Consider the following 12,641-nt stretch of genomic DNA (forward strand, 5'->3'; position numbering starts at 1 on the left):
TGCATGACACCAGTGTGTAGCACAGGGTAGTGTTTGCACATGTGAACATAGTGTGTGAGAGTGATAAAATTGAAGTGTAGAGTGATTATGTAGCAAAAGAAGTGAAAACTCCTGTTCTTTAAAAGCTAATTGGTTACTTGTTGCATGTTTGAAATGCGCCTGTCCCTGTCTTCTAGAACTCTTGTGTCACTTACTGCAGCACTGCTGTCTGGTGATATTAAGTCATGGCTCCTACAACCTTTTTTCAGCCTTTATCTCAGCCAGGTTATGAAAAAGAGAATGTGCATGAGGAAGCACATATGGTCACAGTACAGAGTCGGTGGGTAGTCACTGTTAGAGGTGTCCAAGTCAGCTCTGAGAGTAGCCATTCATGTAATGAGTTTGCAGATGGCTCTGGAGGGAGCTGTTGATCTCTACTGAGGTTCAGTGTAGTAGGTGTGGAGATGTTGGGGTAGGCAATTGTTACAGTGCCGATACTGCAACACGCTTATCAGACAATGAGGCCCGTGGAAAAGAAATATATATGGATGGATTCTTGGTAGATGTTTCAGAGATGTTTATTTCTCCAGCCACATGGCCGGGATCTGCCGAGGAACTGCTCAATCACGGGACCCGAGGGTCCCTGCCCGCGCAGGGGAACACAAAACAACCAATGGGGAACGAGGCTGAGCAGGGGCAGGGAAACCTCGTGCCTCCCCCCAGGGCCCCTCTCCCAGGGCTACATGGCAGGGGGAAGGCCCCAACAGGCAATTGCCTCCTGATTAGGGCATTTGTCTGGGATGGGGTAAACCTGGATCCATGGGCCAAGCCCAACAACATGAGGTTCAATAAGACCAAGTTCTGGGTCCTGCACTTTGGCCGCAACAACCCCATGCATCACTCCAGTCTGGGGGAAGAGTGGCTGGAAAGTGGCCTGGTGGAAGAGGACCTGGGGATGCTGGTTGACAGTGGCTGAACACAAGGCCAGCAGTGCCCAGGGGGCCAAGAAGGCCAATGGCATCCTGGCCTGTACCAGAAATAGTGTGGCCAGTAGGTCAAGGGAAGTGATTCTTGCCCTGAACTAGGCACTGGTGAGGTCACACCTCAAGTCCTGTGTCCAGTTCTGGACCCCTCACCACAATAAAGACATTGAAATACTGAAGCATGTCCAGAGAAAGACAGTGGAGCTGAGGAAGGGCCTGGAGCACAGGTCCTATGAGGAATGGCTGAGGGAGCTGGGGTTGTTTAGTCTTGAGAAGGGGACGGTCAAGGGGGATCTTCTTGCTGTCTATAACCACCTGAAAGGAGGCTGTAGCAAGCTGAAGGTTGGTCTCTTCTACCAGGCAACCAGCAATAGGAGAGGACATACTCTCAAGCTGTGCCTTGGCAGGTTCAGGTTGGACATACTGAGAAATTTTGTCACTGAGAGGATTGTTAAGCATTGGAATGTGCTGCCCAGGGAGGTGGTGGAGTCACCGTCCCTTGAAGTTGTTCAAGAAATGACTGGGCATGGCACATAGTGCTTGTGATTTAGTTTACATGGTGGTGTCCAGTCGAAGGTTGGACATGATGATCTCGGGGGCCTTTTCCAACCTTAATGATTCTGTGATTGTGTGAAAGCCTAGTTCAAACTCTCACTCCAGGTCGGGTAGTACAGACTTCTTCCCAAGTCCTTTGTGTCTTAGCTGAGTAACTGAGAGCTCTCACTCTCCTTCCAAATGTAAATGTTTAGACATGTCTTGCATTTTGTACCTATCAAATAAATCACACCCAGCCTCACTCTTCCCCCAAAAGAAGAAAATAACACCCTAGAATTGTTTTCCAGCCAGATCTGGTATATAGGTAGTCAGATGACGGTTTTCTTGTGTGCAACAGACCTCATTTTTTTTTCTGTCAGTTGTACAAGTTTATAGAAAATACTGGTGTGAACCACTTGAAACAATAAGAATAGGGTTTTGTATTGAGTTAAAGACTTTACTATTAGTCAAATCTTAGTCCTCGCAGTTATGGAATTATTTGATTTTAACTTCATTATGAGATTCTGACAGTATCCTTGTCAGATCATGTAATCTGCATGAATCTTAAAATCTCAAAATCCAGGAAGTAAACTAAAGTACTCAAATATGTATTTTTAGCTTTGTGTACAACACTTAGGCAGATACAATTTTTGCAGGCTTGGAAATGACAATGTGTACTCTTTCACATGCATTCTCTCTTTCAAACAGTAGGTAATTTTCTTCTCTCTAAAATGTTGCAATTTTTTCTTTTATATGGAACATAATAGAAATAGATGCCACTCCTAAATGTTCACTGCATTGGCTGTGGTCACATTGATACTTCTAATTGGGTGCGGAAATGTTTAACGTTTGTGCTGGGCTAGCAGAGATCCTTATTGTTTCAGCAGGATATTTTGTACTACTTCAGGATCATATATCCAGATAGGACATACGATAATATTTTTTTTCATTCCGATTGTTTAAATACAGTTCACATACTGTTTCAGCCTTATGGTTGTGTTTGCTTAGCATTAATCTCATTAGGCTTAGGAGAAAGAGCACTATTTCGTAATCAGAATCTCATTGGAAGCTTTACATTTAGTAAGGACATAGCTTGAATAGATGGCACTCAGGGCATGAATGGATTACTGTAACCTGCAATATTGAGCGAAAGTTGTCCTCAGGACGGAGCCCCCCTTTTCCCTGACCTGTGGCACAGGAAAACTCAAAGAGTACGTGCCAGTCTTCACTGTATCGTGGGCTGTGGTTCCTTGTTCACCTTCACAAGCAGCTGAACACCGAGAGCTGTTGGGAGCACATTTGTGTTCTCCATTGGTATTTGGAGTGGGGTCTATTTAAGGCAGCTTTGCCACTAAAAATAATACTTGTGCAGCTATTGTATTGGATTTTGGTTCAGCTGCCATTAGCTTGCGGAGTTCATGTTATTCCCAATGAAGCAGGAACAAGTTTTAACACTTGAGAAAAACATAGTACTAGCCTCTCAAAATGTACAGTAAATTAACCAATGGAAGGGAAAATAATTCTCCTCTTAATGAAGCCAGGTTATCCCAGATTTTTTGTGTTGAGATTGATGAAACTTCTGTAGCCCATTACTGTGCTCTCAGATGGTTTCATTACTGCAGTTTTTTCAGGTTGTTACTTCATGCGGTCATGGTTGTGACAGCACTGCTTGTACCCTTAACCTGTAGCAAAATTCAGAGTATTGCAGTATGGCATCATTCTCTCTAACACATGAAAATACTCAAAAATCTGTTTATGTGAAAACTGACAAAATGTCAACTGTAATTCTGAAGTTGGATCTGGGCTTTTTAAGGTGTTCTGTCTCTGTTGTGACACCTCCAAAAAGATATTTGGCCCCTCCTGGCTTTAATTGTGGTTCTTCTTGATAAATCCCTTAAGAAATATTGATATCTGCTGAAGTAAGAAATCAAAAAAAATCTGACCATGTATTTTGATGCACTTTAGTGGAGCTTTCTAACCTCTGGAGGTTGGTTTTCTGGATCTATTGAAAGAATTCAGTACAGAGTGCATATGTTAGGGATGAATATTCTGCTGTGCAATACCTTTGTACATCATTCAGGTTTATTAATGTCAGAGAAGGAATTAAATATATTTATCCATTATGCATCAGGTTTTTGTAAGAGAATGCTTTATAAATACTCTAAACATGAAATAGTATCCTGAGGCATTTAGAAAACTTGGAAAGATTTATCTGGAAATATTTTTCCCTTTAACAATTTTCATACTGCTGTGAAAGCATGCTCATCGTTCTGCTCTCTGTTTATCCTTAGACTAAAGTTAGTTTTTACTCTGATAAATGCAAATCACCACTGTAATAGTCTGAAATGTGTATCTTTACCTGGGCATGGGTTCATGCCTTCTTGCTAGATGAAGTATTTCTGTTGTGGGTGTGAATTCTGTGTCTCCTGAGTGGAGTACCAGCTTTCCAGTGTTCCCCCAGGGGTTGCCTTGCAGTACTGAATACATGGATTTCCACCCTTGGGAATGAGACAGGATGTGAGGAAGTGTCTGTCTTTGGCAATGCAGTGGTTGTGTTAATTGCCGTTAAGTAGTTTTGATATCTAAACCAGTGTTTCGTAAAATGTGATCTTTCTGAAAAAAATACACTCAATACAATACAGCATGAGATAAGGCAAATTTAGTGCAAGGCTTCAAGCTGTAACACAGAATCATCTGGACTGTACTTACTCTTTTCCTAGTGGAGACATTACATTAATAATTTTGCCACTGACGTCAAGGGGAACAGGATGTCACCCTAGATAACAACCTTAGTGAAGTCAGTCTTTCTTAATGAAGATTAATTGTTGGGGCCCCATGCTTTGTGCATCCATGTTCAGATATCTTCCTCTGAATGCTTTGATGTCACACAGCAAGTCTTGTGCTTCTTTGTATAGTGTTGAGGTGGCATTTCATTCATCTGAAAGAATTCTTTTGCGATACTATCAGACCCTTAGGAGCAGCTCTGTGATCCCAGGGCATCCTAGGATGCAGTAGTTTGTAATGCCAGCTGGAAACCAGTGTGCTGCTTGTAATGTGCTGAGCTGGCTATGGAAGAGCGTCTGAAATGAGGGTGGCAGAGAGAGGCGGGCTGTAGCACACTTGTACCATCTATTGCTTTTTAACTCTTCATTAATTTGCAGGTGGTTATCTAGGATGGCAGTAGTAAAGCAATTTCCATGCAGTCCTTAACTGCACATAATGCTTAAAAGGCTACTTAAATTAGTTTTTCCACTTCTCTTTAATTCTCATCCTGTCCAGGAACAGTATTCTGTACATTGATTCAATAGGCCAGAGTATGTAGCTGTACTGAAGTGATTGACTTTTTCTTCAGAACTGGTTTTGGTTCTTACTAACAGCAACACCAGGGAAATGAAGAAGAGAGGGACTATCTGTACCAACAGCCAGATTTTGAGAGTTTCTGCCTGAGGAGTCTGGAAATAATTGTAGAGAGGGGTGAAATAAATGACACGGGGAAGAGAAAGGTTGTTAAGTGGCAATGATATGTGGTTTCATGGAGCTTAAAGAAGTAATTAAGCAAACAGAATTAAGACACACTAATGCTATATTTGCCATGTTATTTGCAATATAATCTTTTTGTGCAAAACCACGGAGTTCTTTTACAGTGGACACCCATCTAAATACAAGTGCATAGCTAAGAGTTTCTAGGATAAAAGAAAAACAAGTAGACATAATTGGTTTAGATCTTAGTGATTTCAAATGGATTTGAGCAGAAGACTAATGAAAAGTAGACAGCTAATCTGATAATGGCATTCACCTAAAAGAGTACAGAGTAAAATCTTTAACAATGACAATAAAGCATAAGACAAAAATTGCACCCTCCATATTGGATTAAAATGCTTGTTTTCTAAAACTGTGATATTTGAGGCTCTTATTTCCCAATTTGTGCACCATCCACGTAACTCATTGAGGCTTGAAACTCCACAGAAATCGAAGTTGATCATTGCCCATAGATTTGCATCTACATTCAGCATTCCATGCAGTTGTCAACTGGTTTCTGTATTGCACAAAAGACAGGAGAATGAGACTTTTCTAAAAGACATCTGAAAGATTGCCTGTCAGAGGTTCAGGAGAAGGAGGCTAGGCACACAAGAATAGCTTAGACCTGCTTAACAGTAATTTAAGTGCACAGTGTTACTTAAGTCAGGATGTACCACTTAATGTTTATTTTGGAGCCACCAAACATCCAACCTATTAGAAAAATGCTTGAAAGAATATCGGTAAAGCTGCAGTCTGTCTCCTATTAAAAATGTGCTTATGACTGTGGACAAGAAGTACAGGGAAAATGGACAGATTCAGATTCTTCAGAGGCAAAAGATGCAGTTTTTCAGTCATCTCCTTTGCTGAGTCATCTGCTCTGGTATTCTAGGCAGTTACCTCATAAGTGAACTGCTCGGTTGAGTGGAGGAAAGATGTGAAATATTAATGGGAGTGCCAGAGAGAAAATGCAGCTGAAGTTGCAGACTTGAAAGGAAAAATATATGACCAGTTGGTGGAAGAAGCCAGAGAAAACTTTTAGTCTAGATTATGGTTTCATAAAATTCATTGATGAAAGCAGCTTTGCGGTTAGCAGTTTATGTCCTGTCAGGCTCATCACTTTATCCCAGAACAGTATTTCTGTTTGTACTCTTCTGTTTGTGAGTTGCCTTTTATTTTCTTGGTGATGGAATCTTTTGCAGATCATATTCAGACCTACAGTCCTATAATGTAAATAATAGAGAGCAACCTCTGTACTACGTCTGAGCACATATGGGCGTGAACTTCAAAAACCAAGTCATTCTTAATTGTTGCTTAAAGATCTTCTGCTCCTTTTAAGCTTCCGGCTGTGTCAGGCTGATGCTGAATTATGCTGGTGAAGTGTTGCCTCTCATATGAAGAGAGAAACAGAAAATATTCTTCATGTCTGTGCTGCCCTTATCCTCTTTTGGTTGCCGCACAGAGTGCAGAATAGCTTTAGGCAGATGCAATTACACCAGCACCCATTCTTCAAAGGACCTTGACTTTTCTGGACCTCTCCCAAGCCCGGATTATTTTGCAATAATTTACAGGCTGTTTGTATAACTGTGCAGTGCTTTGGGAGGAAGATGAGGCCTTTAATTTACCTTGTATTATGTAAAGCATAGGAGTATTTAAATAAATTAAATTCTTAAATACTGTGTTTTGACTCATAGAAGACAGTGATATATAGTTGCAAAAGGAAACAGACTTTTTCAAGGAAACATTTCTTGAGCCTTTAAAGATTAGGAGATTTCATTGGCCCTACCTACCACATGATTTTCCAAAAATATTTTAGTTTATTAGTCATGTGTTCCATTAGCATAATAAAAACCTATGTTAATGTGACCTAGCAGAGATTTTATCAAACCCATCAAGTGTTGAAAAGGAATTTCTTCTTTAGTGCACAGCAATTGAGCAGAGTGATTCCACATTCTTTATCGATGCTCAGCAACCTGTTGTGGCATTGCAAGGTGCAGGTGTTGCAAATGACTGTTTTTAGCTAGACAGTGAGCACCAGGAACGTATGGGGAGCTTGAAAACTGGCAGAATTAAAACCGGGTTGAAAGGAACAGGCCTCATAGTCTTGTTTGGTGCTTTCACCTTTGTGTTGGCTTTAAATCCTTGTACTCCTATGACAAAAAAAACCTAGAATCATTTAGCTTGGAAAAGACTAAGATCATCAGGTCCAACCATTAACCCAGCACTGCCTAGTCCACCACTAAACCATATCCCTAAGGGCCACCTCTACCTATCTTTTAAATACCTTCAGGGATTGTGATCCTACCACTTGCATGGGTGGAATGGTGGGATACTCCCATATTAAAGTCAGATTTGCCTGGGTAGTGCTGAGTTGAGTGCTCTGCTCATATAAAGCAGCCCTGCTCTGTGCAAGGGGGCTTGCTGGAGTCCCCAGAGCAGAACCTTTGTGCAGGGCTGTACCACATCTTGCAAGCCCTGTCTCAGAGGTCACCTGCTCTAGCAGGGCTGATGTTGGCACTGGGCTTTGCAGTGCAACAGCTCACTGCTCACTGTTAGAGAGCCACCTCAAAGATAAGGCTGAGGATGAGGAGTTACCTCCAGAGTTAAAAATTGCCAAGGGCTAATCTACCTGAAAAAGACGAATAATTTATGTGTTCATGCAGAATGCAGTTAAGGAACTTTTGCCTAATTTTTGGTAGTTCCTGAAAGTCCCTTGCTGCCCTTGGTTTTTGTGATCTACAGGAAACAGCACATGTATTCTATTACCTTAACATTTTCTAAGGGGTGTAATTTTTGCTTCCCATTCATGTTTTAATATTAAGGGTTTGGATTTGAAATTTTTTATGGTAGAAATATCAGTGATATTTTTGTTTATGCAAATGCTCATGTTGGAGAAATAACTAAGATAAAATACCCCTAAACTCCACCATAAAGACATATATTTCTCTGTACGTACCATTTTGACTGTAGAATACTTTATATATTATATGTTCACAAGGATTGAATTGCATACTTCTGTGCTTGTAAAGTTTCTTTTGCATTGTCAGGGTTGGAAAGGAATTAATTTTGTAGTATACGTTATCTGGTTGTGGATGCTGTTCTTGATCACTTTTATCTGTAAATGACAACAGCTTTTTAAAAAATGTAAATGTTTACTTGCAGTTTTGCAAATAAGGTTTATGTGACGCTTGCTGGTTTGGTTTTGCTGGAGTTAAGCTGCGCAGCTTGGCTTGTGACATGGTGCAAACCTTTAGTTTGAGATCACTAAATCTGATTAGTCAACAGTAAGGCACTAGAAGAGCAAGAAGAGGTGAAGAGGCAAAAAAATGAAGTAACAAATTCCAGTAGTGAAATACTGGGCTAACACAGAAGTTTTGCACGTGTGATCCATGTGCATATAAATAATATAAAGACATTGGTCATAGAACATGCAATAAGTATATAGAGGTGCAGTTGTTCACATTGAGGTGATGCCTTTACCTATTATGGTTGCCTAATGACTTGTAAAAACTACTCTGGCAAAAAAAATCCTTGCTGAATTCAAACATACTTCATGAATCACAAGAAACAATGTTAATTGTGTGATTCCTTTAATCTGTATTGCTAAATGGTGCTGCACATTTTTAAATGGTTTTTGTTTCATACATCTGTGAATACACTCACGCAGTCATAGGTGTGCATATATATGTTCATATACAAATGTATGTACAGGTTGTATGTACACATATAAATATACATGCACATATACAGGCAAAATATATGGAAATATGCACAAAGATGTTTACATACAACAGGATGCTAAGTAAAGTCAAATTTTACTGATTTTTATATTAAGGAGCTTCAGACAATTTTTAAAGTCAGTGGACATCCTTTGACTGCAGATGGATGTGCAGATGAATCATAAGTTTAGCGTGAAAAAAATTAGTATGCAGTGAAGGTACAGATATGGAAATTTAAACTGAAAATGAGAGTGAAGTTTGTTAATTGTAAGTCTGCCATGCTGTGATGAAAGGCAGGTTGGTGGGTTTGTCTTACAGCCCAGCTGATGTACATCAGAGTTTTTTCATTATCTACAGCTGCCTCAGATTGTGCTTACTGACAAGATTAATGTTTATTTTTTAACATGGTTAGAATGAAAAACAAGTTATTCTTTCTCTCCCTGTAGTACTAATCTGTGCTCTTTGATGATGCTTTGATGAATTCTGAAAGTCTTGCTTTAAGTTAATTGTCTGGCTTTAAGCTTGTCTTTGTGCTCGCTCTTCTCTTTGACTGATGATTACTTCTCTGGCCCAAGCTAAATACTAGGAGAATGGGTTTTTGTATAGGTTCTCATGGGTGGGGGATACAACAGCTACAGCTTTCAGTTTCCTTTCCAAACATAATTGGTACCTTACAGAGATGTAGCATATCTCATGCTGTTTTCCTCTACAAACATTAACAAATATGTTGTTGTTCCGGCTCTTCAAAAACATGGAATAGCTTGTTCTTTACTCGATTGTATTCTAAACCCAACATCATCACAAGGAGGAGATGGGATATGTTGGAAAAGGGGCTCTGCCAGTGCACTCTCCAAGTCTGGTGGAGTCTCATTAGCAAGATGTGGGAGGTAACATGGTTGTTGTCCATGGACTTTGGAGGTCTGCTGCTCTGAATGACGGTGTCAGAAAAGAAGTAAGTGATGATCAAGTACTGTACAGAGAAAGCAGACTGGGAAAAGCAGACAAGGGTGCCTTTTTTTTTCCCCCCTTCCCTGCTCTGTGCTTTTTGTTACTGGAATCCTAATATTTTTGCAACAATACTTGATTAAATTACTTCAAACAGAACTGACTTCTTGTTTTGCGTGTCTCTATCCCTTTTAAGGAATGCTGCTCTAGGGAAAACAAAGATATTTGAAAGGTTAGAGATGTCTAAGAAAATGGCCTTTTGGTAAGAAGAACCTGTGTTGTTTTTTTCTAGCAGTAAAAGAGATGGTTCTGTTTATTAAACTGTGCATGTGCATTAATACGATGCTTCATATTTTTCCATTTGATTTCCTGTAGGGTGATTTCACTTGGAACAGCATGTCAGGGCGCAGTGTTCGGCTGAAGTCAGTTCCTGTTCAAAGCCTCTCAGAGCTGGAGCGTGCTCGGCTGCAGGAAGTGGCTTTTTATCAGTTGCAGCAGGACTGTGACTTGGGCTGTCAGATTACTATCCCCAAAGGTAAGGGCTTGATAAGCTGTCTCTGTTTAGATTGTTAAGCCACTGATTTCATGTTACAGCAGTAAACACTAGATTTTTTTATTCCACAGATTCTGTGTACTATTTCAGTTTTGTGTAACCACAGTCATTATGTAAAAATGATGAGTAAAGTTGTTTGTCTGCTGTGTCCAATTTGGGCCACCTGGGGGTGGGATCATCTGGTCAAGGGCAGATGTCTACAGGGTAGATAATCTATATCAGGCCCATTCATGCCAGGATGTCTTGATACTCAGTTGAGAGAAAAATGCTTTTCTTATATTTCCTGCTATCCAAAATTAAATGTCTATGTAGGTCAGGTAGATCTTACCATAGAAGTGGTTTTTTTGGTTCTGTGTTACATTGTCTGTGAAGGAAGCCAACTGTCACTAGTTCAGATACAGAGTGAAGACATTTGCATCAAATAATATGAGTCCTACCCAAGTTTTCCTAAAGACAGTGTTGCTTATTTCCTAGAAAACAAGTTAATTTTCAATATAAAACATTGAACTCCTAGGAAACAGGAGATTAATTGAAAAGGAGAAGTTCAGCTATCGGAATCCTGATGCAGGATATATGCATGTGGTAGAACCTGTACTTAGGTTACTGTGGAAGAGATCTAAACCTCACTAATGAGAAAGTTTCTGTTGTTTCCTGTAGGCTAGAGATCAAGCATAGCAGAGATAGCTGTTGTGCAATCATCTGCAAATCTGGCTTTCCCGTTTTCTTTGCAGTCGTGTATATACATGAGGAATAATAAGGGATGACTGAATTCTCACCTTTGACTCTGAGCAGAGGTGCTGCGTGGTAGCATATACATAGTGATGCCACAGAAACAATTTTTTAATGAGTCTAAGTTAAGCAGGAAAAAAGTTGTCCAGTCTATGAAAATAATGATGTAGAAAAGAACAAATGTGAAAGAGATGGGCTTTTCTATTCATCAGCTTTTTAGGATCTGCAGAAAATTCCTATCAAAACCAGCAAAGTCCAATTTCACATGTATAGCAAGGCATCAGTTTGTAGTGAGATGGATTTAATCAACTTCTTCAAGCCTCACCAGCTCCCCTGGTCCCTCAAAAAAATGTTTGATCAAAAGGAAAACAATTTTATAGGATATTCATAGGAGGAACTGGATCACTAAGGGCACTGCAATAATTTCTGACAGTCTGAGCTGCTGCTGGCTGTACCTGTGGGAGATGAAGATACACATATGGAGGTCCTACCATAAGGATGTATGGTAATACCATCCAAGACAGTAGAGTATACACAGTCATAGAATAGCTTAGTTTGGAAGGGTCCTTAAAGGTCATCTAGTCCAACCCCCTGCAGTGAGCAGGGTCATCTTCAACTCAATGAGATTGCTCAGAGTCCCATCCAACCTGGCCTTGAATGTTTTCAGGGATGGGGCACTTACCACCTATCTGGGCAGCCTTTTCTCACCACCTTTGCTGTAAAAAGTTTTTTACACCAAGTCTAAATCTACCCTCTCTTGTTCCAAAACCACTACCTATAGGAGAAAGTTTCACGAAGGATGTCTGGACTTCAGGCGGCTCTCTTGAAAGCTGTTTATTGCATAGGCGAACTTACAGCATTTCAGGGAGTGGATATCCAGAGCCAGCCCTACAGCTGCCAAGCTCCAGCTGTAGGCATACCTGAAGCCACTTTCTGTTCAAGTTACAAAGCATTATATATACCTTTCTTTGCAGAGTATCTTAACACATAACAACCAATAAGCACCATACACAATACCTTTACATTTGCCTATAGCCTATCATAGCTACTACCATCACCATCTTATAGTCATTATTATCCAATCACAAGAGTAAGTAAGTTACAATTTAAGCTTACAGTGGAAAATTCTTAGACCTTTCTTCTTCTTGCTACATCAACATTTCTTGTTTGCCTGCCATATCTTTCTTTTTGGTAAAGACATGTTTTCTATTGACTTATGCTCTTCTTGAGACTTATTTACTTGGTGAAAAACATGTCTTTGTTTGTAATCACATACCTTTGTCCTGCTCCTAAAAATCTCCTTCCAACTCATCTCCAACCTTTGCCTTCTCAGTTACTCAGCGATCACTGTTTCAGCAAAACATCTTTTATTCTATATCAAAACTTGCTTTCATTTCTACCTCATCCCCAGCTTCTACATTCACAGACCTTTCTGCCAAGCCTACATACCTTACCAAACTTTCATCCTTCCCAACAACTACCCCCGTTTCCTGTTGCAACAGACCCTACTAAAAAGTCTGTCCTCATCTTTCTTATAATCTCCCTTTTCATTACTAAAAGGCTACACTGAGGTTTCTCCAGAGTCTTCTTTCTCTGAGCTGAACAACCCCAACTCTGTCAGCCTGTCTTTGTAGGAGAGGTGCTCCAGCCCTCTGATCATCTTAGTGGTCCTCCTTTAGACCT

At 40.2% G+C, this 12,641-nt stretch overlaps 1 protein-coding gene across 4 annotated transcripts in view; it reads left to right on the forward strand.

Annotated features, from left to right (window-relative positions):
• Positions 1–12,641, forward strand: part of ARHGAP6 (Rho GTPase activating protein 6) — a 314,963-nt gene that overhangs the window by 244,955 nt on the left and 57,367 nt on the right. For all 4 annotated transcript variants that reach the window (XM_042037783.1, XM_042037794.1, XM_042037815.1 and 1 more), the window contains exon 2: positions 10,052–10,211. In XM_042037783.1, coding sequence (XP_041893717.1) covers positions 10,052–10,211 — 160 coding nt within the window. The remainder of the gene's footprint in view (positions 1–10,051; positions 10,212–12,641) is intronic.

The sequence above is a fragment of the Corvus kubaryi genome, unplaced genomic scaffold (genome assembly GCF_017639235.1).
Source record: "Corvus kubaryi isolate FWS band 111438036 unplaced genomic scaffold, C.kubaryi_AGA036_p1.0 133, whole genome shotgun sequence".
Lineage (NCBI taxonomy): Eukaryota > Metazoa > Chordata > Aves > Passeriformes > Corvidae > Corvus > Corvus kubaryi.